This window comes from Amborella trichopoda, chromosome 9 (assembly GCF_054954075.1).
Source record: "Amborella trichopoda isolate Santa Cruz 75 chromosome 9, AtrichopodaSantaCruz75HAP2 v2.0, whole genome shotgun sequence".
NCBI classification, from domain to species: domain Eukaryota; kingdom Viridiplantae; phylum Streptophyta; class Magnoliopsida; order Amborellales; family Amborellaceae; genus Amborella; species Amborella trichopoda.
Genome location: NC_142344.1, coordinates 14,950,643 through 14,976,744, shown reverse-complemented (window position 1 = coordinate 14,976,744; position 26,102 = coordinate 14,950,643). Strand labels below are relative to the sequence as shown.

At 37.2% G+C, this 26,102-nt stretch overlaps 1 protein-coding gene across 6 annotated transcripts; it reads right to left on the bottom strand.

The window, feature by feature from the left end:
• Nucleotides 1–25,877, bottom strand: LOC18424454 (uncharacterized). 6 transcript variants are annotated; one of them, XM_088846519.1, is made up of 6 exons: nucleotides 25,212–25,875; nucleotides 24,601–24,842; nucleotides 23,007–23,106; nucleotides 21,721–21,992; nucleotides 11,590–11,654; nucleotides 1–352 (listed from the first exon to the last, which is right to left on the bottom strand). In XM_088846519.1, the coding sequence occupies exons 2-6, from the start codon at nucleotides 24,668–24,670 to the stop codon at nucleotides 137–139; spliced, it is 723 nt and encodes a 240-aa protein (XP_088702645.1). In that variant the 5' UTR covers nucleotides 24,671–24,842; nucleotides 25,212–25,875; the 3' UTR covers nucleotides 1–136. The 6 variants fall into 6 exon arrangements, with proteins under 6 accessions (XP_088702645.1, XP_088702646.1, XP_020532284.1 ...); XM_088846520.1 differs by lacking the exon at nucleotides 23,007–23,106 and having other exon boundaries at nucleotides 25,212–25,877; XM_020676625.2 differs by having other exon boundaries at nucleotides 24,601–25,855.
• Nucleotides 25,878–26,102: the final 225 nt, after the last annotated feature.

The following is a 26,102-nucleotide window of genomic DNA, read 5'->3' as shown; positions in this document are numbered from 1 at the left end:
TTGGCACTGATCAAATCGCTCTTAAAGCATTTCTCATTCAATTAACAGAAGAAATTTATCAAGGTTACAACAGCTATGCCAGGTCATCAACAATGCTGTGGAGGAGGAAACTAGGACTTGGAATGACGATCCTAAGCTAAAGGTGTGATTTATCATTGCGAGGAACTTGGGGGTTAAGGCAATCATTCTCCTCCTCCTCATCATCATCATCCAAGAATCCTTGTATTTGCACTTGTGCGAGCTGTTGGAACTTGGGGGCCATCGATTCCGGCTTCTTGTAATATTTCTTGGCCACAATAACAGCCCCAGCAATTGCTCCTAGGGAACATACAATTATGAATGTCACATACCACTGCATAAAACATGGTAGAATCAAATCAGTTAACTCTTTCACAATGACAGACAATCTCAGCTTGAATTGCACAAATTCAAGTATCTGGATGCAAGAAGAGAGTATTAAAACTTATAAAGCTTGTCCTACTATCCCAGCTGCATCAGTAGCAACCTCATTACCACATAATGTGACTGGAAAAATGTAATAATTAACAATCCTAGAACTATAAATTTTGTCAGGAAGTAGTAGGGGATAAGATACACCACTTGCCAAAAGAAATATAAGCAACACCTCATCTTGAGGAAGGAAAGTAAAAAACATAGACATACCTGAATTGTTGGAAGAACAAATGGGAAGTTGTTTATTGATCAATAAGAATGCAAATGGAAGAAGAAAATAATAAAAGAGAATATAACATTTTCTAAATAACACATTTGACATTTGCATCTTTAGATAGTGCGTTAAACCAAGTGACTGTAGACCAATACCAAGATTATGCAATACTTGCCACAGTGCTGCAAATGCAATCCAAACAATTGTGGCATCTCCAAAACCAATGTCTTAGATTTCACATTTTACCTAGTTTGTGTTTGCATCCTGCTCAACCATCGCCCATCGCCCCAAGAAAAGTTACAAATATATGAGTGAGAAACCATTATTCACCCATGCTTAACCATGTTCCAGTTGTAAAATGATAGGTTGCTATTTACAGTTATTCACTTGGCCCGCCTTAATGATGGGTTAACCGCATGGGATTTACAACATTGTGACACACCTAATTTTCACAATTAACATGTGTGAGAAGAAAGTTTGCAGTAAATTACAATTTGTTTTAACAGAATCTCAGTTTCTTTCTAACCAACCACGTTAATAAGAAGTAGTAACAAATTTGCACTCACTGTATTTAGCAGTTCTTTGATAGGGCAATAGAAAATCTAAGATAATATTAATTCTCATGAACAAAATGAAGGCTGCCCTTCCCACAGTTTATTACACAAGAAAGGCTATTTAGTAACTCCTTAAAAGCACAATATCAACATTACTAGATTCAACAAAGTGTATCAGAAATACACGCTTCCATACAAGAAAATGAAAATATCATTGCACAGCCTACTTGGTCCCCATTGCACGAGCCAAATCAAGACCTACAGTAAACCAACACATGTAGGGAATAAACCCATTGGTGAACAGTCCAATAATCTAGATATCAGGATGTATACAGAGCATTACTCTAGGGATTAGCTTTCAACCAGCATATTCCTTGCTTTTACCTCTATAGGACCAGGATAGCAGAAATAGCATAGCATTACTTGCCCTCTCTTAATAGGGCCGAATGGACACCCAGTTCAACAAAATTGTATAACGCAATTCTATCCATAGGGTAATGAAATAGGATTTGGTTGGAAGACCCTTCTAGTTGTGAATTTATTAGAAAAACTATAAATAGGAGACAGTTTTATCAACCATATGAAAACCATCTCTCTCCCGCTATCTTGTGATTGGTAATGGAAACCTTTAGAAAATGAAGTGGAACTAGACTTCTTTTCCAATTAAAACAACTCAACTCTTAAACTATTGAGTTAATGTTAATCCCTAAAGACATATCAAACATTTCGAATATGATTTCTGAAAAAGAAATAAACTCCGTTTATCATTACAATATTGGAAGGGTTAATTTCAGCAATAAACTACTTTTATCACAATAAAATAACTCCCATTGGTAGAATTATCACTTCAATATTTGTTTCTAAGAACAAAGGTATCCCAATGGGTAAACACCTTATGCCAGGGCATGCAGCATGTTAAATGACATGGCATAAGGAATTAAAGAGGAGAACGCGTGACTTCAACTGGGATCACAAGAACAAAATCCAACTATACAACACTGGCTTGATAAATGCATTTTATTGGGTATGTTTGGAATTTTTGATGAACTCATTATAACTAATAATGCAATGTTACAATAAAAATACTTGCATAAAGACTTATTTGATGGTTTGTAGCATCCCTTATAAAATTATTTGCAATAAATTTATCTATTAATAAATAAAATTAGTTTGCGATAGTCTTCTTGCTTGCTTCCCATATAACTCAATCTCTTTAAAAAGTTGATTTTGCTGTACTGCATATGAAGTTATCCTTTTGTTGGGGCTTTGGTTTGAACTTCGGGTTTTGGGTGGCTGTAGGTTTCACTCAAAACCTTTCATCTTTCGCCTCTCTCTCTCTCTCTCTCTCTCTCTCTCTCTCTCTCTGTGTATGAGGACCGGGACTTTTCCGGCATTAAGTAGGAATGACGCTGTGCGTGCAAGTGATACCGCCGTGTGTGCAAGGGATGTTGCCATGCGAGCAAGTGATACCATCGTGTGTGCAAGGGATGCCGTCGTGCGTGCAAATGATACCGCCGTGTGTGCAAGGGATGTCGTCGTGCGTGCAAGTGATACCGCCGTGTGTGTGCAAGGGATGCCGCCATACTTGTAAGCCACCGTGCGTGACAAGGAAGCCGTCGTGCGTGATGAGGATACCGCCGTGTGCGACTTTGCCGTGCGTGTTGCTACCAAGAGTGAATGTATAGGGCTGTCCAGGGAACTTCTATGAGTGCCATGTGGCACATGTACGCCACTTGTATGCCACTATAAGCCACCTAGATGCTACTGGATGCCACTTGAAGCCCCTTGTATGCCACCTGCTTGATGCCTCCCCCTCTTTGATTATATAACCCCCCCTTCACACCCCTCTCAAGAGTTTTGTTCTCTCTCTCTCACAACCTCCTTTCAAATAGTTAGAACCTTAGGCTTGGCCGTCCTTGGAAGCTTGGCATTTGTGGGGAACTTGTGTCGCGAACTTGGAGTTCTTTTGGATACAAGTAAGTCGATCTAGCATCCATAATTTTGTTTGATTGCTTAGTATGAAATCTAAGTATACATGTGAATGTAATTGTAAATATGGGGTGGATGTATACTAATGAAATTATGCTAGATTGTGCCCTGTTTTTCTAGAACCGTGACTCTTATTGGTGTGATAGTTTGTGTCTTGAAGACATCTCTGTTGGTCATAAAAATTGGTGGGAAAGCACCAATGTGAATCTATTTTAAGATAGAAAATACCTTGTGTTAATGCCTATTCAGGTTGGGAAGTTATCAGTCATTCTTTGAAGTATTGCAAAACTTTCAAATAAATTTACAGGAACCTTGCATGTTTTTAATTGGAGCTGTTCACTGGCCAATATGTCCCTGATTGAGGCCAAACCACTTTTAAATGAAAGATGAGCGAGTTTATTTTCAAAATAGCTTTTGAACTATAACCAAATTCTGTGTGGATTGGAAGTTATGCCCAATTTTCTAAGAGACTTTCACACTGAAATTCCTGTTCTTTTCCAGGATTGTTATATGCTTTTATGTGGAACTGTTCACTAACTATTATGTCCCTGATTGAGGCCAAACCACTTTTAAATGAAAGATGAGTGAGTCTATTTTCAAAATGGTTTTGGAACCATAACCAAATTCTCTATGGATTAGAAGTCATGCCCAATTTTCTAAGAGACAGTCACATTGGAATTCCTGCTATTTTCCAGGACTGTTATATGTTTTTATGTGGAACTATTCACTAACCAATATGTCGCTGATTGGGGCCAAACCACTTTTAAATGAAAGATGCGTGAGCCTATTTTCAAAATGGTTTTGGAACTATAGCAAATTATTTGTGGATTGGAAGTTATGGCCAATTTTCTAAGGGGCTATCATACTGAAGTTTCTGCTCTCTTGTGAATTATTGTAATAAGACATGCTTATGAATTATTGACTATGCATGGTTGAAATATGACATGTCCAGGGAATAGTGAATGCTTATGAAATGGTGAATGCTTATGAAATGGTGAATGTTTATGAAATAGTGAATGCTTATGAGAAAATGAATGTGCATGGTTCTAATAAGACATGCCTATGTGATAGTGAATGTGCATGGTTGCAATCAGACATGCCTCAGATGTGATATGAAGCACTATGCAATGGGTCATCCATCGGTAGTACGATGTTGTATGATAAGAATGTGGAATAAGGCACTACGCAACGGGTCATCCGTTGGTAGTATAATATAATGTAATATGATAAAAAAGTTGTGCCGGCAGTTGAGATCTTTCCCTGACTCCTCATGATAGGACGGGAGTTAGGATGTGAATGTGAATATTTGGGTGGGTTGCACCCTCCAAATCTATATGGGCACTATGCATTGGGTCACCCAGTGGTAGTGTAACGCTCTCCCGTTAAAAGGGCATAAGGAGAGGGTCGTGTCTTGCAAGGCCTCTGCCTATCAAAAGCCCCAAAGTGCGTTGGGGACTGTGTGTGTGTGTGTGTGTGAAGATATTACGAAATGGGTCATCCATTTGTCATTGTCTTCCCTCCTGAAAAATGATAGAAGTCTTAAGCAATGGGATTGGCTTGTCCTGATTGATTGGGCTACTACTTTGGGAGTATGCAACATTAGGATTGCATATAGTTAATATATGTTTGTCTGAATTTATTGATCTGTTATTTTAATGGAAAAGATTTGATAGACTGTTAGCTCATGGGATATCTGATATATGATTTCTGCTTACTTCACCATGAAAGAAATCACTTACGACATACTGCTAATGAAATTGATATACATGATTCCATGTTGAAACCTGCATGAATCTTGGGGACAGTTGTAAATAATAGTGTATAGGCAAGAATGCATGGTGTTTTGCTGGGCTTCATAGCTCATTCCTTTGACTTTCTTAAGTGTAGAGTGATAGCTTGCGAGTCGAGAACGGACGGTCGGGGTGATCGCAACTGACGGTTGAAGACCCACAGTGGACGAAGAACTTCCTTTTGATTGTAGGTGTCAGATGGCAATTGGCCATATAGCTGTTTTGTTGTGAAGCTATCTATTTTTGTTGTTGGCCCTTTGGTGCCTTGGACAATTTGTATTACTCTGGAATTATATATAATTTGGCTTTCTTTCTCCAACTTTATGTATGGTTGTGGTTGGAGTTTGGCTTTCTTTAGTAGTTTGCTTCGATTCCGTCTTTTTAAAAAGCGCGCACTCCTCCCTGAGTGGCATTCGCTACCTTTGGTCACAGCCCCATACCCTGTTGCCCTACGGTAAGTACGACAAGGGGGCAAGAGGCAGGGCTGTGACACTCTCTCTTTTCTTTCTCTCTCACACATACACTCACTTCTAAAACCTCTCATTTTCACTCCTCTCTCTCAAGCATCTTCTCTTCACTTCGTCTCTCTCTCTCTATAACTTCCATTTATTCTCTCTTGGGATCTTTTCTATAACTGTCTCTCTATCTTTCTCTCGCAGTGCCTCTCGGTCTCTAACTTTCATTCTCTCCCCAAGATCTCCTCTTAAAGTCTTAGTCTTCTTCATGGAGCCATTAAAGAGAGAGAAACAAGAGCGTATTTGAGAACTTGGACCCTGAAAAGAAAGATGAAAGGTGAAATGGGCTAATTTTTATGGGTGTTAGCTGTTGGGGGGAGAGAGAGAGAGAGAGAGAGAGAGAGCTAAGTCCATTGAGCCATGAGAGAATATACTTCCATCAAAGGCTGAATTGAAACCTTTAAATTTGAATTTTAATACTAATAGGGTTTTTGTAAATAAACATAAATCTAGAACTTCTAATCAGAAAATACATAAATCATTGCTAGGAAGACTCTAAACTTTGCTTAGGGTCAACCCCTTAGGACTGAATACACCCCACACCTGATTACCACACCGACGATGCACTGCTTGAACCTTTGGCCCTAAGAATTCTATTTACTAGGAAGCTCCTTAGGCAATAACCTTTAAAGAATTGGGGTAGTAGAGCATGAACTAAGTCTAGGGGTTTTTCTGAAAGCTCTTAGGGTATGGCACGATATAGCAACACCTCACTCAAACCTAGGTTGGGAATGTGGCCTTCCTCAGTTGGCGTGCAACCCTTTAAGGAAGAAACATGAGAGAGATATTACCCGAAGTAAATTATAAAATATCAATCTTCCCTTTCTAGTTTTTTTATAGCACAAAATAAATATTTAAAATTTCTAAAAAATTTCTAAAAATCACATAACTATAATTAAAGCTGAAAAATAATAATTTTGAGGTTTTCAAAAAACATTTCTAAAAGACACTCAGAGATATATCTAGAAGTGGATTGGTACTAAGGGATCAAGAAAAGCGACCATCAGGGCACTCCATCTAAGCTAGAAACCGTGATCCGCAACTAACTTCTCAAACCAACCCAATGGGACCCATGACCTACCCATCAAAGACAGCCAATAAAAAGTGGAATCACGAATCCAATATGTGGACTACAGGTTCCCCCCTTAAAAGAAAGTCTAATGCATGTATCCTTACAGTGCAAAGGGGACTCTCTCTATGCACATGTACATGTATCTTTCTACAGGGTTACTTCTCAAAATATGGTTGTCATTTGTACATACCATTCGGGAGTCTACTGAGGATTTTGGCCCTTGGTCCAAGGCTACAACCACACACAGGAGATCACGAAGCTCTTCTACCCTAAACCACCTTTTGGCATCTCTCCAACCTCAACAAAGGATGAACCTCCAGAAACCCTTAACAGTAGTGCATATGTCCAAAGGAAAGGGTTTTGGACAATGCTAGGGCTATAGACTACCAAACCCTGGTCAATCAACCAATCATATACTACCACTGAAGTGTACAATGTACTATATTTATTACATTTACATGTTCTCACGGGCTTTAAAAGCAACCAAACCCATCAATTTTAAAGCAAATTCGTAAATAGCATGTTAATTTGCACTTGTTATTGCCTGCTGAAATTGTAGATATTCAACCTTATTTAAATTTGAAGTGTTCTCAAAACAAGTTTTAGGGTCTTTTAATTGAAGATTACTGAGTGCCTGATTTTAGGATACACCGACCTACCACTAAAAACAGATAGTTCTGAGGATGGGTAAATCTAAAACCTTATCCATTAATATTACATTCCTAGATATAGTTTATATTTCAGCAGCAGGCCAGAAGTACATAAGATTATTAGCTTTAAAATAGTAACCCCAGGACATGGTAACCCAAAAATAAATAAATAGTTTCCCCAAAACATTCATGCTGTTGACATTCTTATGATTTATCTTTTAATACCGATCTCTCATACATAATAAATACGGTCAAAAGATGCTATACTTCCCCAAGAACATTTCCTCCATTCACTTCCTCATGTAGAATTCAATCTAGGAGCACTATTAGGCTCCCAAAATTTGAGGAAGTAGCCTCTTCAACCTAGCGGCCAACATCCAAAAAGAAAAATAAATAAAAATTCAAATTTGCACTCTGCATATGCCCAAAAAAAATAATGTCGTAAAAAATTGAACAAAGACCATCCAATTTTTTCGATTGGTTCAGATATAAGATTTTGAGTTCAAAGAACTCAAAATCCAATTTTTTCTTTTTGGAAATGGTCATATGGTGATTTTGTGGATCCAAAAATTTAGATAAAAGAAATCCTCCTCAGTAGCGCTATTACCCAAGGAAGCAAGGGTATAATATATGCTCCGGTGCGAGCATAATATAAAAATCATAAAAAATAGTGGAACCAATATCATTCCACTTTCAAATTTCAATACTTTTTAAACACAAGTTTCTAACGATTCGTACCAAATAATGAGAACACATTCAAAATGTAAATCATTAGAATGTTTTTTACAAGTAGGTATCTTTGTTGTATTGGGTGTCTTCATTGTCAAATTCCAGAAAAGTCACACTCACCATCTACAAACCCTTGACCATCGTTACACTTTTTAAAACCATGTTCTTATCCATGCACCATGTGTCAAAATGGTAAGGATTCAAATGGAAGTTTCCTTATTCCTGGGTCTTTATATAGAATGTCTATTTATAAGTTTCAATAAATTCTCTACAAATAATGAAATTTTCCCAAGAGAAGAACCGGTGTTTACGAACATAGAAACAAGTGAGGGCGGCCCAAATTAGCTCGCCAAGTCTGAAATCTGAAGGTCACGACTGAGACTAGAATCACTGGATATTTTAAAGACTCGGACAGACTTGGGAATGCTTCAGCAAACTCAGTGAAAGACTTGGGTTACATGAGTAGGGATCCTTTGGAACTGACAAGGTAGTGGCTCACGCAAGTCCGAGTAGGACTCTCAAGTCTAAAACAATGAAAAAATTATTCAACTTCGAAAACTTCAATATCGCTATCGAGAATTTGCACCCTTGTATCAAAAGAAATTAAAAAAAAAATTAAGAAGGAAATTATACAAAAATTTCGTATAGAAAGCTATTCAGCTTCGTAAATACATTTACTTTCTCTCATCATCCTATATAAATTTCTAGTTATCCAAGTCAGCTCAAAAAAACTGAATGCAAGAGTTGTAGCAAACGAAATTAAAACAAAATTTAAATAAGAAGATTATACAATTTTTTTATATTTGTATACTACTATATAATGCCACTGAACATTGAAATATTAATTATTAGAGAGATACACAATTTATAACCAGATGTTTTAAGCAGTCCATCAGAGGCAATGATCATATCTCCTCTATCAGGGGCAATCAAAGGACAGGATCATATCTCCTAATATAGTCTAAGCAATATGTTCTACGATCCATTCAATATTGAAGACTAGAGGGCACTACCTGTTTCTTTGGCATGGATTTAAACCAAAGGCGATGTTTTCTCTTTAGAATAATGATGCAAGGACCTGGTAAAAAAAACTTCTAGTTTCCAAGATGGGCAAATCCAAAAGGATGTCCACAAATGTTACATTCCTCGGATAGTTTTCTCATAAAAGGGTTAGAAAGTTCATAACATTAATATCCTTGATATCAATAATTTATATCCCTGGTGGACCTTTCTTTATTTATTATAGGAAATCATAAATTCTGAGAATCTGTATAACAATGGATATTAAAATGGAGTTCCATAAGCACATAAAATATTGGATCTCTGCAGTATTTAATTTGAACAGATTCCTCATCTCTCATACATGTTACAAATTCAGAGTACCATAATTGAAAAGCTTTATTTAAATCTCTTTTTAACTTTCTTAGGTAACGATTTGTCTCATGTTTCCATTTCATAGAGTTGTTTAGGATGATTAGGTTAATATTAAGTTTTGTTGTCTTATTAAAGAGTTAGAATTCACTATAAGAAAATGAAAGCCCTTTTAGATGCTTGTACAATGTTGAATAATTTTCTTCAGCTCCAAGTTATCTTTTGTTTTTAGAGAATTTATTGAAGCCTATAAGTAGCTTCTTGTGTAAAGATACTTTCATTGAAAGAAACAACATTAATGAGCATATAGATAAAAAGATGGTTCTAGAAAATTGAATTGATGGGAAAAGATTAACGAAGGTGAGGAAAATGACAATAACGGCGCCAATCTAGCAAAAGCGCAACCTACAAGAAATATTATAATTGTTTCTATCACCATTTTGTTCTTGCAATTATCAATATAATATTAGAAATTGGGGATTATATATTATTGACATTGCAACAGCATTGGTTCCTACTACCTTCAACAAAGTATTAGAGGTTCTTAAGTATTGCAAGAGAAACTATAAGAACATCAACTCTTTCCTACTACCTCCAACAAAGTACTAGAGGTTCTTAAGTATTGCAAGAGAAACTATAAGAACATCAACTCTATTTTATTTTATGATCATATGAATCTAAGATGCGATAAACCTAGGCAACCTACGCCAGGCAGTCCCAAGAAATCGAGATAACCCTGCACAGCAGGTTTAAGACCTCTCTTAGCTCAATTTCAATGTCATCTGGATTTTATGTGAGAAGTGACAGCCACCCTTGTCGCAAACAGAATTTACCAAAACCTTTGCAATCTGAATTACAATATGATCTTCACTGCTGAACATAAACTGTTGAACTGTAGTTAAAGACAATACAGTGGGACAACTAAGAAAAGAATCCTTCCAAATATTTTGCTTTCATTGTTTCATTAACAGGGAATTGGAACAGTATTTTGAATTATCTCCATTGTAATGATGTTGGAAAACACTCGCCAATACCTCCCCATTGGACCACCATAGAACCTTCAGCTATATTGCATTTAATTGCAATAAAAGCTCTTTCCGAAACTAGCCTTATTTTTTGTCATGAAATTCATACCAGTTTAACAGTAGAATATCAAACTTAAGGTCATAGTAACATTGACTTTAACCTATCCCTTGCATGAATGAATGTGTTCTGACAAATCATAGAACAGATAGAAATGGGAATGAGCTTTGCGGAAAAATGTAATGTGAAGGATAAAATTACGGTCCATGGTGGAAATGTGAAGCCACTTTGCATTCTTCATTCAAGGCTATTTTCAGAAAGCATGAGTCTTCCATTGAAGAAGTTACAACAATTGAAACATCCCATCAGTCTCCGCAAACATTGACCATATTCACTCCATATGGGATGATGGGAAACTTCCATGAGTTCGATTTATACTTTAAGCTTGTCAAAGAGAGAAACCTTCTACTCAGAGGTCAATGAAATCCCAATTATATTTACCGGAAAATTCAGACACCGATCTATGCTAAATAATATCCATAGGAAATGTATATGATGAGACCATTTGCTTTCGATATAAGAAGGTCACAATTATTACTAACCGTTGGATGTGAAATTGGATGGTTGGTGATGTGTCACTAGTTGAGCACAAAGTCTGAAACAAATTTTCTCAAAAGCTATGATACATTTTAATATATTAGATCTCATATCCAATGGCCAAGAAAAGTTGTGACCTTCTTGTATCAAAAATAAATGGTCTCATAGTATACAACCCCATATCTTTATCAGGTAATTAAAAGCTCAATGTCTGGATGCTTGGCACTTTAACAGTATTATTTGAATTTAAGTCAGACATTCATGACAAACAAGCTAATTCGAATTTTCTCTTTGGTAATATGAAATTAAGGGGGGGAGTGTACCACCGCAAATGGTCCTTCAAGAAAATTATTCAATTTGTGCAATTAATCACAATGGATCACCAAAACAAAAACTCTAAGTTATAAGGAAAAGGTACTAGATATGACTTTTCAGGATGCTCAAACATGTATTCATCCATTAGATGAGAAAAACTTTCAACCCAATGACTCCCAGCTTGTGCTCAAGCATTATGACAGCATATAAGTATTTCGTGCCCCAGTTGTTCAAAAAAAACAGGGTACAAACAAACAATGGTATCAACCATATGCTTAAAAGAGTAATGTACAGGGAGTAAGGTCCAGAAAGCTTACATTTCCATCTCCATTTCTATCTTCATGAGGCGGATTGCTATGGGTCGAGTTGACAACTGAAGCAGCTGTTCTCAAGAAATAATGAGAAGTTATATGAGACATAATTTTTGTTTAGCAATACAAGGTCAATTTTACTACATCCTTTCCAGAAAAGATTTCATTATACCTATTCACACCTTATACGCATCAAGAGATGAGAAAAAACAAAAAAAAATCATGGTAGATGCTCTAAGAAGACTAGAAAGTATTGAGTACAGATAGAGATTCTGAGAAAACGCCAGTCCCAATTCCCAAGACAAACCAAAAATGTTTTGGTTCAATAAAGTTTCTATTTCTCAAATCAATCTCAGTTGTTTTCTTAATATCCTGTTTCCAACACTCTCCTATGACCCTGCAAATTTCTTATGCACATCCTTGTGTGTTGATCAAATAATGGACACAACCAGGCAGCCTACAACTCTAATCACAATCCTACAACTAAAAAATTTACGGAACCATAATGGGTGGAAGCCCTTGATGTAGTACAAAGGCTAGTGGCGAATGACAGTAGTTGAACTAATTTCTAGCAATACATTTCTTAAGTAATCTGCTCCTCAATTGAAGAGAAAGATAATGTTCAAAGGATTCTTGTTTAGAACCCCAAAATTCATCAATGATATTTGCACTTAAATAACACTTGAAAATTAGGCTGCATGGTGGCCTAGAAGCCCGCCTAGGGGGCCAGGACACATGGCCACAGTGTAGCGCCTTAGAAGGTGATATGCTTAGGTGCCGCCTAGGCACTATAAGCGTCGCCTAGGCACCTGCTGTTCCTAGGCGGTGCCACGATGCCCTTGGGGAGCGGGTGGAAAATGCTCTCAGCCAAGGGAAAAATATGGAATTTTCCCCATAGGGGAGAAGGGGTTTGGGGGGTATTCCACCACACCAAACCATCTTTGATGTTTTAGAGAGAGGAAAGTCTCTAAGACACGATTTTGAGATTTGTTTTTAAGATTGAAAGAAATTTTGAAGTTCAATTTCACAAGAATCGGAAGGCATTCAACTATATACTTTTTGTGGATTGAAGTGGTTGGCAACAAGGACTTCCGGCAAACAATGGTCACCTCAATTGGAGCCAAGATCAATTGAAGACTTGAAGTAATTACTGGATTTTGAAACACTGAATTCACCCAACGTAGAGGAATATTATTCTTATTTTTTTTAAGGAAAAACCTAGAGGAATAATTGATAATTTACAAAATCAAATGATAATATTCAGAAGCGTTTTAGGAACCGGCAGGGCAGAATCACAAGTGCCTGGAAGATTCCTATTGGTAGGAAGCATCATCCGTACATATTGCAAGAATCGAGCTTCCTAATTTTTTGGAATCGCACTCCAACCCAATTGGAATCGAGATTCTTACCTTTTCAGTATCACGCACCCACCCAACTAGAACCATGTCAAGAATTATCAAGAAACAAGTTTCATAGGGCAAAAGGTTCAAGGTTTTAGAGTATCGCAAGAATCCCTAAGTATTGGAATAGCCAGGGTTCCTGTATTATTCGAGTTGACGTCCTCAAACGGTCCTAAAGACCTTACCAAGGGTTTCCCTAGTATTGAAATCGATGTATTGAGTGACCTTAATCACAGTTCCGAAAGGGATTGGAATCAAGGTCGAGTCCTTGAGCTTAGATTAGATTTACTGAGGTTCTAGGTTGAAATAATTGAATAAAGAAAGTAAAACACATGGTTTATTTTTTTGAGGAAGGTTAACTTAAAAAATACATACAGTTTATTAATAATAAAATTTAAAACATAAGATACTTATTTTGGGATCTCAAAATTTAAAATAATGTTAAATAGAGTTTGTAGACACCCATAGAGTTTTTAGGCACCAATCACTAAGGAATTCATGTTTGTCTTCACAAAACACACAAGTATTATCTTATGTATACTTCAAAATGAGATTTTATTTTTTGATATACATACTTGAATATGAGATTTTGTTGAATCTGGATTCCAAATAACTCAGATCGATCCTTAAAAATTGGAAGCGAGATAGCATGTTGATCAAATTATGGTTTTGTGCTCCTATGAATCAAGGTATTTGATGCTGTATAATACTCCGAAAAATTTAAATAGAGATTCTATAAAGGTGGAAGTGAGATTCCTAACTTTAAAAAATCGGGTTCCTTGAAGATTCATTCATCCAATCACCGAATCAAGATTCTGAAGCAGAATCGCCACCTGAGGTAAAACATTCCAGTAACTATGCTAAATACTGCATAAGTAAATAGTAAATTATTGAATTTTGCATTAATACTTTTGGCTTTAAACTACTAAGCGCTTATTTTCTTGACATTCAGTAATAATGTCTTTTTTAAATAAATACTTCATTTTGTCTTTTAGTATTTGAGTAGGTGAAGATGTCTTCTTCTAGTTTTAATAAACAACCTGACCTAGGTGGAAATATGGATCATGGCCAAATCCTAATGACAAGATTTTTGTGAGTGCAAATTTTGTAAGAAACATTAAAATGCCATCATTAATAGATTGAAGAAACATTTGACTCGCATTACAGAAGATGTAGCCCCATGTTCTTAAGTCCCTGCAGAAGTTGACAAGAGAGATGTTGGACCATTTGCCAGGGTTCCTAAAGAAGAAAGAAGTAGCAAAAAAAAAAAAGGCCTAATGATATCACTAGATCAGCCAATGCTTGTGGAAAAGGAGAAGAAGTCTATGATAGAGAAGGGGACTCGAGTAGTAGGCTATTGGAGATTGGGTACAGAGGGCCTCAAGCAAGGAGGCCTACGGATTCTTACTCTCCCCTCCATCTTGAGATTGCAGTTCGAGAAATGAGGCAAAAACTATAAACAACCACTTCAAGAAAGAACTAAAGGAGAAGAAAGATCAATATCTAGCGAGCTGGATCTATCAAAGAGGCATTCCATTCCAAGCTGCTAGCTTGAAGAGCTTCCAGGTCATGGTGGAAGCATTGGGGCAATATGGGCGAGGATATAAGGTTCCTACACATAGGGATGCATGGTGTGGATATGGGATCAACATAATGTCCATTACATGGACCAATGAGAGGCAAAGGAGTACTACGAACTTGATGATGAAGTATCCGGTGAAACAATGTTCCTGAGGTCTATTGACACATCAGCCAAGATTCATAATGCAATGTTTATTTTTGATTTGGTAGAAAAATGCATTGAGGTGGGGGAGAGTCATGTAGCTCAGGTAGTTACAGACATGGCAGGAACCAATATGGCAGCGACTAGAATGTTGGAGATGAGGAAGCCACAACTCTTTTGGACATCACTTATGGCTCACTACATTAATCTCAAGCTTCAGGCGATTAGCAAGATAAAAGCAGTGGCCTCAACTCTTTAGAATGCAAAACCCATCATGGTAATCATATACAACCACACTTATGAGCTGACTATGATGAGGTTCACAGATAAGAGGGACTTGTAGTAGCCTGGGGTAACTAGATTTGCCACCTCATATCTGTCTTTGAACCCTATTGTGGCCCAAAAAGAAAAGCTCAAGGCTATCTTTGTATCTGAAAGGGGGTTAAAAGGAAGTGGGCCAAGACAACAAGTGGGAAAATAGTGGCTGACATAGTTTTGCAACCAAAGTTTTGGAATGGGATTATCCGAGTCCCCCCAGGCCTACAAGCCTTTAGTTAAGGTGTTGCACATTGCGAACAGGGAAAAGGAGTTGGCTATGGATCATATTTACCAGGCAATAGAGGTTGCCACGGAGGAAATTATGAAAAACTCTAGATATAGCAAAAGCATTATTCTCCTATTTTGAAGATTATTGAAAAGAAATAGAACCTCAAAAGGTATTATCTCAACCCTTCTTATTTTATAGCAATTCCCAGATTGATATTATGAGATGTTTTATATCCGCAATCAACAAGTGTTTAACAAGAGTCATCCCCAGAGTACAAGAACAAGATCAAGTGTCAAGGTAGCTGGACAAGCTTAGATTATCAATGGAGACAGCAAAAGAACCTAGTAAGTTTAAAATTTGCTTCTTCATTGTGAATTTGTGACTTGAGTACTTAGTTTCTAAGTCTAACTTCTAAGATCTAATTTGACTTCTAAATATAGTTATATACTATTATGCTCTGTTTATTTTTATGTAAGGAAAAAGTTTATATCAGGTTGAAACCTTAAAATGTAGAATTACAAATGCACCTCAAAAATCTATCGGAAAAGGTTGTTTTAATGTTGAAAAACCCTCTAATTGATCATCTCGATATCGAGACGTATGAATATGAAAAAACAAAGGATTTTGAGTCCCATAAATAGTGCATCTTACAACACATTATTTAAACCATCCATTTTTAAGATTATCGTATGTTTGTAGATCTACTTGATTTTAACTACTTTTAGAGTTTAAAATTTTATAATTGGATAAAAAAATAGATTTTCAGATAATTCTAAGAACTTTTAACACCAAAATTACATGTTATGATAAAATTTGGGGGTGCGCCTTAATTGGATTGTTTAAAGTTGCAACCTTATAGAAACCGCACCCCTTATGTAATATTGCATTGGAGGTTCATAACTCCGCCATTGCCTGTCCTAAGCCCGGATGAGAAAGGAGGTTGTGCTAGGTTGGCAGCCAGCAGAAAACACTTGGCACATCCCTATCATGAATCCTGATGATGAAAACGATGATCGTGTTGGAGGTTCACAGTGGACTAATCACGGGTAAAGTGCTAGTCCTTCTAGAGGATACAATACGCATATTGAGCTTGACATGTAGCTCATCTGATTGTAAACACAAATTTAATTCCTTTGAGATGGTAATTTCTCGACTTATTTGATTGATTGTCCACTTAACTCATGTATATATTTGTATATGTATATATATATGTATACATATATGTGTGTATATATATACACACACGCACATTATATGTGTGTACACACACATTATATGTGTGTACACACACACACACACACACATATATATATATATATATATATCTTCCTCATTTGGGGCGAGGAACTTGAAGGACGCCTGTAGGCAAAATGATATAGTGATTTCGTTTATAAGCTCATCATTTGTAAAAATCAGACAGCAAGGATAAAACGACTACCACGGACCTAGCATGTCCGTGATGGTATCGTCACGGACCTATCAAAAATTCACACGAAACCATCATGGACATTGTGCCGTCCGTTGTGGGTCCGTTCAATAAACCGCCATGGACTTAGCAAGTCCTTGGTGGGGCGAAAACTATTCATTTTTCCCTATAGCCGTTTTTAACACTTCTCTTTATATATATATATATATCATCAACATCATCATTAGAGCCTTTTCCCAACTATTTAGGGTCAGCTACAAGAATCCCAGTTTACTATTATGCTCTATTAAGGGCTATACCCACAGTGAGACTATAAGTCCCCACATCTTTTGTCATTACTTCCAACCATACTCTTTTGGGCCTACCCCTTGCCCTTTGAACCTTCCACTTGAACTAATTTGCACCTCCTAACAGGTGTGTTACTAGGTTTGTGCTGCACATGGCCAGCCGACCTAAGTCTATTTTATCTCATCGTATCGCCTAATGAAGCCACACCTAAGTTCTCCCAAATATATTCATTTCGAATACTATCCTTTCTTGTCTTGTCCCTAATCCATGTCAACATCCTTATCTCAGCTACACTCATCTTATGGGTATGTTGTTTCTTGACCGCCCAACATTCTGCCCTATAAAGCAAAGCCGGTCTCACAATTGTTCTATAGAACTTGCCCTTCAACTTCATTGATATTGCGTCGATCACATAAACTCCGGTTGCATATTTCTACTTTGCTCACACAACACTAATTCTATATGTGACATCTTCCTCAATCTCTCCATTTTCCTAGATTATCAGTCCAAGAGATCGAAAATACGCTCTTTTTGGTATTTATTGGCCGTCGATCTTAATTACTTCTTCGTCTATACTCTTGCTATTATTAAACTTGTATTCCATATACTCTGTCTTAATTTGGCTAATTTTAAAAGATTTAAATTCTAGAGCATCCCTCCAAAGTTCTGATTTTGTGTTGACGTCTTTGGGTCTCATTGATCAAAACTATGGTCTGCGAACAACATACACCATGGTACCTCATCTTGTAGGTGCCTAGTTAAGACGTTCATAACTAAGACAGGGGTATGGGCTCAATGCTGACCCTTGATGCAGACCTATTGTCACTGAAAACTCACTCGTCCCTCCACTAGTTGTTCACACACTAGTTAGCACTCCCTCGTATATATCTCTCCCCAAGTCGATATAGTATCTAGAGATTCCTTTCTTTTCCAATACCCACCAAATTAAATTTCGAGGTTCTATCATAAGTTTTCTCTAGATCAATAAAGACCATGTGAAGGTCTTTTCCCTTCGCCCTAAACATCTTAATCAGTTACCTAAATAAGGAAATAGCCTCAATTGTTGACGTATATAGATATATACATAGTATATGCATATATGTATATATATATATATATATATATATATATATATATATATATATATATATATGTACTTGTATATATCTATATATATATATATATATATATATATATATATATATATATATATATATATATATATATATATATGTGTGTGTGTGTGTGTGTGTGTGTGTATTTATGTGTGTATATGCACATATACATACATACTTTGAGTTCTACTCATACATGATGCTTGATGCAACAAATACATGCAAAAAAGAGAAACATGCTCAAGCTAAAATGACTGAACAACCTCATTTTCATTCATTATAATTAGAAACTTAACAAATGCTATTGACTATGAGGTAGTCAAACCCATTACTGTGTCAAACATATGGATGATACATGCGAGTGGCTGGTCAATGCTGGAGAGGATCCAAAATTCCCTAGTGAGGACTTGACTTTGACTCAAGTTCGTAAGGGAACTGGAAGCCAATTAAGCCCTGTGAGAGCCACAAGATCTCAATCTCGAAGGAAGAGATTCAAGACTGCAATGGAGGATAATAAGGAGGAGGCAGCTCCATAGGAGGAGGGGGAAGTAGAAGAACATGTGGAGGAGGGAGACAAGTCTGATGATGACAGCATGGCATCATCATCATCAGATGCAGCTAATGTTGGCAGAGATATAGACATTGTTTGTAGTGATTATGAAAATGTAGACATCATTGGTGGTGATGATGAAACTCACTTGCCAATTTGAGTTCATCATATTTGATGATTTGTTTAGATTTATGAGCTTTGTTGGTTATGCAAGTTGTAATTTGTCAGTTCTTACTTTTGTTTGGTAGAGATTGACTGAAAATGTACAATGTTGATTTTGAGGATATGGGCATGTTTTATCTTTTTGTAGAATTAAACATTTAGGAATTCAATTTCAATTTTAAAATTCATTTATGAATGAGAGTCTGAGGGATTTTTTTTTTTTTTTCAAATATAGTTTTGTAAGATCAATTTGGGGGATTCAATATCCAACCCAAACCCCCAAACATCCACCTCCGTGGATCAGCTTCCTGGGTAACTATGTGCCTTCCTAGTCATTCATTTGACGGCCTAGGTGGCCAAATCTGACTTATTTAATACTGCACACAAATGAGCTCTATTCAACAATATTTTTGTTGTCACACATAAATAAAATTAAGCTGACTGACAAACTTTTGAACCATATGACAAGTAATTTGGAAATTGTCTGCAAAGAGAAGTCATGATAAGGATTCATGTTTGGCCCCCATGCTTATTGATTTGCATGCATATAATTCCCAATTGACAAAACTTTGTTAGGATTTTAGTGTTTTGACACGATGGACTAACATGCAAAAGTATTATTTTTTATATTCATTAGGGCTGGCAATTGGGTGGGTGGCCCAGCCCAACCCGCCTGGCCCTCCTGGCCGCCCTAAAAAAAGTAGGGCCTGACCATAAACTGTGGCTCGAGGGCTGAGCTAGGATTAGTGCCAACTCCTTTTTTCTTGTTTTTCTTTTGTTTTTGGCCCGGTCCAGGGCCCAACCCAGGCCGGTTGCCACCTTCAATACTCATTCCAAAAGCCTACCCATACACTTCAATAATTATTCAATAAAAGCACATCAGATTGCTATAAATATTACTTTCACAGAGGATTATAAGTCCAAATACCTATCATCTTGGATTAGTATTATGTTTTTTATCTTGAGGGAAGAAATAAGATAAAACGGCTGGAACTTCTAGAGGCTCCGTGATCCCCTTAGGACTAGTATTCAAAGTCTCAGCCAAATCAACTCGGACTCGGCCTAGTTGCTCGACCTCAGTTGGGTGCCTAGCCGAGTTTAGCTGGACATACTTGCTAAGTGGGTAAGCTGCACTGCTCAACTGCTTTTACAGCTTTATGCTGTAATTTTTGGTTGTTCTGATCAACAATTGATCAAAACAATTATTCTTGGCAATGTTAAGCCCTTTTATTGATTAAAAAATGATCAAACTTTTGATCAATTTTGATCAAGGCATCGAGTGTTTATTTTTTCTCCTCCTTTTTTTGTGAATAGCACAAGTTTTTTGTTAAACCGTACCCCATTCTGAAAATGTGTAGATTTCTCCTGCATTTTTCATCCAATTTTGTTGAAATTTGATTCTGGTTCAATGCTATTCAAACTTCTGCAAAGTCTCTTTACTATCTATTGGATCAAAGCCTACAAATTTCTGAAAAAATCATAGTTTAGGGGGGAAAATGCACTTCTTTTAATAAGCCCTACCCCCTACCCGAATCTGTCAACGTTTTGATTTCTCCCTCATTTTCTATCCATGTTGAAACATGGTTCTAGTTGAACATGATTCAAACCTCTACAAGATCCCCATACTAATTTGTTGAGTTAAAGCCTAGAATTTGAGAGATTTGGCCTGAAAAATTTGGGTTTCAGGCTCAGGGGCTGGGGCTGGGGCAAGGGGGGCAGGGGGGAGGGAGGATGGAGTTTCTTTGTTAAATCCTACCCCAATCCACCAATGCTTAGATTTCTTCGTCATTTCTCATCCAAATCCATATGTGTTATTGACTAATTTTTTTACATTTACTTGAATTTTTTATTTATTTTGGGATTCTTTTTCGATTTTTTTCTTTTTTCCCAGGGCCCGTTGTAGACAAACGCAAAACTTGGGCACGTCCACCGTGACTTGCTTGAGTTAGTTGGCTTGGGCAAGGGCCAAGTCCTAAGCCTAAGCTTTGTTTTAGCTTAGGACCAAGGCATGATTCCATAAAACATTCCCAAAAATCCCTAAAACTTTCCTTTGAGCTTTACTCCCATAGAATTGCTCGAGTAAATCAACATCACCATGAGATTGCTAATCAATGCTAGAATAACTGGTCCTTAGGCGATTTCTATATATCAACATGTAGTCAATGGGCCAATTTGGGCGTACTCATGTAATCAATGGGCCAAATTGGGCGTACTCTGGGCCAATACTTTTTCTTTGGAAGGCACTCCAGAACAATAGTTGTAGGCCAGTTGGGGTGCTCTAGGCCAATACTTTCTCTTTGTTTGGAACGTGCCGCCTGTAGTAACAAGTACTGAGAAGAGAAATGGGCAATAGAATTACCAGCAGGACTTTTACCCAATTGCAAATTTATAATGGTGTGAGGTGGCTGCCAAAGCAGTCTCTTCCACCAAACCTAGAAGCTGCAGCATCCTTGGGGTAGCATGGAAACTACGGCTTCCCTAAAATAGTGTATTTCGTACTTCCCACACAACAAATGCAGGAAGTGCTACAGTTGTAGAAGGCGCGACATTCCATAACAGTTCAAATGGTTCAAAGTAAGCCACATTTATTCATTATAACCTACATATAAAACTACAGTGGCTTTTCCAAAGAATTCTAACATAATTACTGAGCATATGAGTTAAGTTTCATGATCAGTCCATAGAACAGTCAGGTTCTAAGAAGGGAAAAAAATCCGAGATCTCATACAGATCAATAAATAGTTGTTCATGAAAATGCACCCAATAAGCCTCAAATATAACCAAAAATTAAATTCTAAAATAAAATCAATGTAATTTGAGCCCATCTCTTCCAAAAACATGCAAACACAACAATGAAAAAGAAAAACAAAAATAAAAGAAATGAAATGCATCAAATAGATAACATGTCACGTACAAAAAGACATACCATGTTTTGTAGGCAACGAGCAGTCGAAGCTGCCCTTCCAATCAGGAGGGCACTCACAAACACTGCCCTCAACAAGGCACTCAGCATGGTGGAAGCAAAATATTTCCCCACAAGGGGCCCCAGTGTGCTCACAATGCACTCCTACAAACCCCGAGAGGCAGCGACAGCTGTAATTCTCACCATGCACAAGCTCCACACATGTGCCCCCGTGCTCACACCAGAACGAATTTGTTCCGTCGCACATCATCTGCACCTCGTCGCAAAACTGCCCCCTAAAATTAATTCCAAAATAAATTGAACAAAGGCTAATTAAATTTCCAAATCCACCAGTGCGACAAAAATTACTGAAAAGAAATAACTTGAATAGAATGAACAGAAAGAGGTGAACCCTAGAAAGAAGTAAACCTCTGAATGAATTCGTAAACAAATTGATCAAAAACCAGTTACAGCTGAATATACACAAAATATACAAATAAATCAATTAAATGAAATAACAAAAATAATAGAAGGAAAAAAAACTACAGCAGGAAATACACAAAATGCGTAAGAAAATTACCCAAATGAACTGACAAGAAAATCGAACAAAAAAAAAAACTAAACCTGGAAAATGGTGAACCCTCCTTGAATTAATGGGAAAACAAATTGACAAAAAAATAATTACAGCTCAGGATCCACAAAATGCACAATAACATCACTGAGAAATAACAAAACGTAGAAAAAAATAAGAATAAAACAATTACAGCTGAAGATCCACAAAATGTACAAAAATACACTGAAAAGAAATAACTAAAATAATACAATAAACAAGAAAAAGCTTTACCCTGACACAGCTGAGCATAACCCTGAATTGATTAAAAAATGAATTTACCAGAAATCACGAAAAATATTACAGAAAAAAGTTAACGAAAAAATAGAAGGAACAACGAAAGAAAAGGTCAACCCCAGCACTAGGTGGATCCCACTGTGGATTAATTCTTAAACCACCTGACCAAAAATTAACGACAGCTGAAATTCCAAAAACTGCATAAAAAAATACAAAAAAGAGCAGAAACAAGAAGAGGCTAATTCTTGCAACACACGAAGCTCCCCTTTAACTTATTCTAAAAAAACCAAAAACTGAAAACACCTACAATTACAAAAATGCATAAAAAAAATTTAAAAAAAAAAAAAACAAACAAAAGTACATGACTGAAACAAGCTTGAACTAGTTCCAAACAAATCAACCAAAACTACAGCTCAAAATCAACAAAATGAACACTAAATAATCAAACTGAGAAACTTCTAACCCTAAAAATGGGCGATCTCCATCCAAAATGGTGGAAGGGACGGGAATCCTGCAGATGCAGCTGCCATCTTCGTCGCAATTGCCAGTGTTGCACCTTGTATCTTTGCACGGGAGAGAAGAGGAAACGTTAAAGCGCAGAAGCAGTAGCAGTAGGAGGAAGGAGCAAAATGAATGCAGGTCACTTGTACTGTGAAACTTCATAGTGACATTGTAGGGTTTTCTGGTTTATTTCTTGATCAGATAATAGACAACCAGAGCTTCCACTCTCATAGAATTGATCCAGCCATTAGAGCTTGAAATTTGTGACAGTGAAATGATATAAAAGAGAAGAGGTGGTGGATCTAAGATGGCAAGAGATTCTTAGGGTTCAAGGAAAGGTAGGGACTGGGAAACTGCAACGAGACGCCAAGTAAAAAAAAATGCAACGTATTCTTCCTCAACTACGCGCGAACTACGAGATTGCATTTGATTTGAATGAAGCCGTTTATAAACATCCCGGAAATGCCCTCGCGGCTCCTAAAACAGTCACGATAGGAGGCGTCATTTAAGTGAGTGCTCCACCCATGGGCCGAGTGGGTTCCGAGCTAGAGCCGCGCGGGCCATTTTTCTAAGGGTGGGGTGTGGTTTGCACGAGTTTCTAATGAAGGTTTAAAAAATCGGATCATTGTCTGCCTCCCATTTCGATTTGGATCGGCTTGATTATTAATTTAGATCATTCTCAAATCTTCTTGATCGATGATCTAAATAAAATTTTAAAATTAAATAAGATAATATAAAAAATATAATAATAGTTTATAGAGTGGGGATTTAAGGGGACCACAAAAGCCATCAGAAAAGCTCAAAGACAAAAATGACAAGCCAGTTTTAGGGGAGAATCTATATGAGCCTCATACCATTTTTTGAACCGGTCCGAACAGATTTTGCATCTAGATCAGTGACCCGGATCGAAAATCATTGGGTTCTAAGCACTGGTTACAACCTTAAACAATCAAAGTATTGTGCACTAGCAAAGTTTGTTATGAGATATAATTTTGGTATTGAAAATTTTTAAGATGGTGTGAGAATCTATTTCATCTCTAATCATAAAATTTTAAACTTAAAAAATGGTTCCAACCAACATATCTATAAACACATAAAAATAACACGTATGCTTTTTAAAAATTGAAATCTTGTTTTTTTTTTCTTAGATCTATACATCTCGATGTTGAGATGATTAATTAGATGTTCTTCATCATCAAAAGCAAAACAACCTTTTTTTGAAGGATTCTAAGGATGCACCTTGATTCTACATTTTGAATGTCAATATTATAAACTGAACTTTTTTTATTAGCCATTTAAGTTAGTGCTCCAATGCCTTGAAAATTGTAGCCATGGGGCTAATGGGTTAGCCATTGATTTCAAGAAAGGAGCACCCGGGCCATTATTTTTAATGAAAATTTTGTGCAGTAAAAGAAATAAGAGTGGTGATCTTAGGAGACCCTGTCACAAATAGTGGTGTGAGGCCCCATAGAATCACGGGTGATCTTGACTCAAATATCAAGTAACGTCAATTATTAATTTCCTTCCCAGCACAAAAAAGTTAGAACAAAACTCACCGTGCAAGTTGTTGGGCCTCTCTCTTTCTCTCTCTAAATGAATGGCCTTAGAGGCCCGGTTGAAACCCATTGTCAGCTGCTCCCCTGCAACTCTCTCTCTATAGAAATGGTCTCAAAGGCCCATTTGAAACCCCTAGATAGCAGCTCCCCTGCACTCTCTCGCTCTTGTTTTGTTGTCGAATGACAACAAAGGAGTTAATGGTGGGGAAGAATAAGCAAGATTTAGCTTTGGAGGATTCTCCCTGTAAATAATAAGCATTATCAGTAGAAAGAGAAAGAAGCAAAACATCCATCTTGACTAGAACTGAAGGCTTACTACTATGAGATTGGACATGGAAATGTGATTCCTATGTGGGCAAGTGACTAATACGGTCCAGATTTTCTCGATGTTTGCTGGTTTTAACATGAAAGGATGTTCAAGGAGAAAATTTTGAGAAGATAGTAACAATTATTATTGCTTTGTGCCGGGCCATACTTTCAGTTTTCATTTCTCCTGTTTTGGGTCTTATTGCTCATGATGCATCCAATCTCATTGACAACAATCTGCCAGTTCTCCAACTAAAAGCTTGTAAATAACCCATTTCTATAGAATTTAGGGGGATTAAAAGTACCTGACGGAATGGTGCCCAAGTGTGTTTGGTTTGATTTAAATGGTTTAGTAAAGCTCACTAATTTGTTACCACCGAATACATGCTCCACTTCCCAGCAAGTGCACTTTTTTGTTGTTGTTGAGTCTAATGCTCAAGCTCCATTTCCTACTCCTACTCCTACTCCTGCAAAGGCTCCTACATCTCCAATTGTGCCAGTTCTCATAAGAAGGGACATTCGAATGTTTGGAAAATCAATGTTACTTCAGTTCTTCGTGAGCTTGTGATAATTAGTTTCTTGTGTTTTTTTGTAATTGGGTTATTAAAATACAAGAAGAAATCAAAGTTTGTAGCGATGGAAATGTATTCTGATCAAGGGGAAGCCTTGCACATGCCACTGTGGAGGTAGGTAGTAGCGAGAGAGACAGAGAGAGGTGGTCACGAGAGAGACATGACCACTTGTGGAGTTGGTGGTGAGAGGCAAGAGAGAGTGGTGCAAGGGAGCTTGAATGGGGCTTTTGAGGCCATGTCTTTAGAGAGAGGGAGAGGGAGAGAGAGAGGAGAGATGGCATGAGGGAGAGAGAGATGGTGGGGGACTGATTGCCGAGGAGAGAGAAGTAAGGGGACTGAGTTTTTAACTTGGGATTTGAATTGTCATTGCTCGTGATGCTATGGGGGTCTCAGGCCGGCAGGGTCTATAGACTCATTTCCCAATAAATAATACTCCAATGCAAAAATTGTTGAGGTGGAATACCACCGTGAGAAACTGAGATGGTTCTTAGAAATAAGAGCTTGAAGCTTTCCTAGAGCTAGAAGAATATTTAGTTTATGCTGAATCAAAAAAAATATGAAAGATCTTAAAATGGCTCTTGTGAAACTTAATAACGCTATCGTCTCCTATGCTTACCTAACATA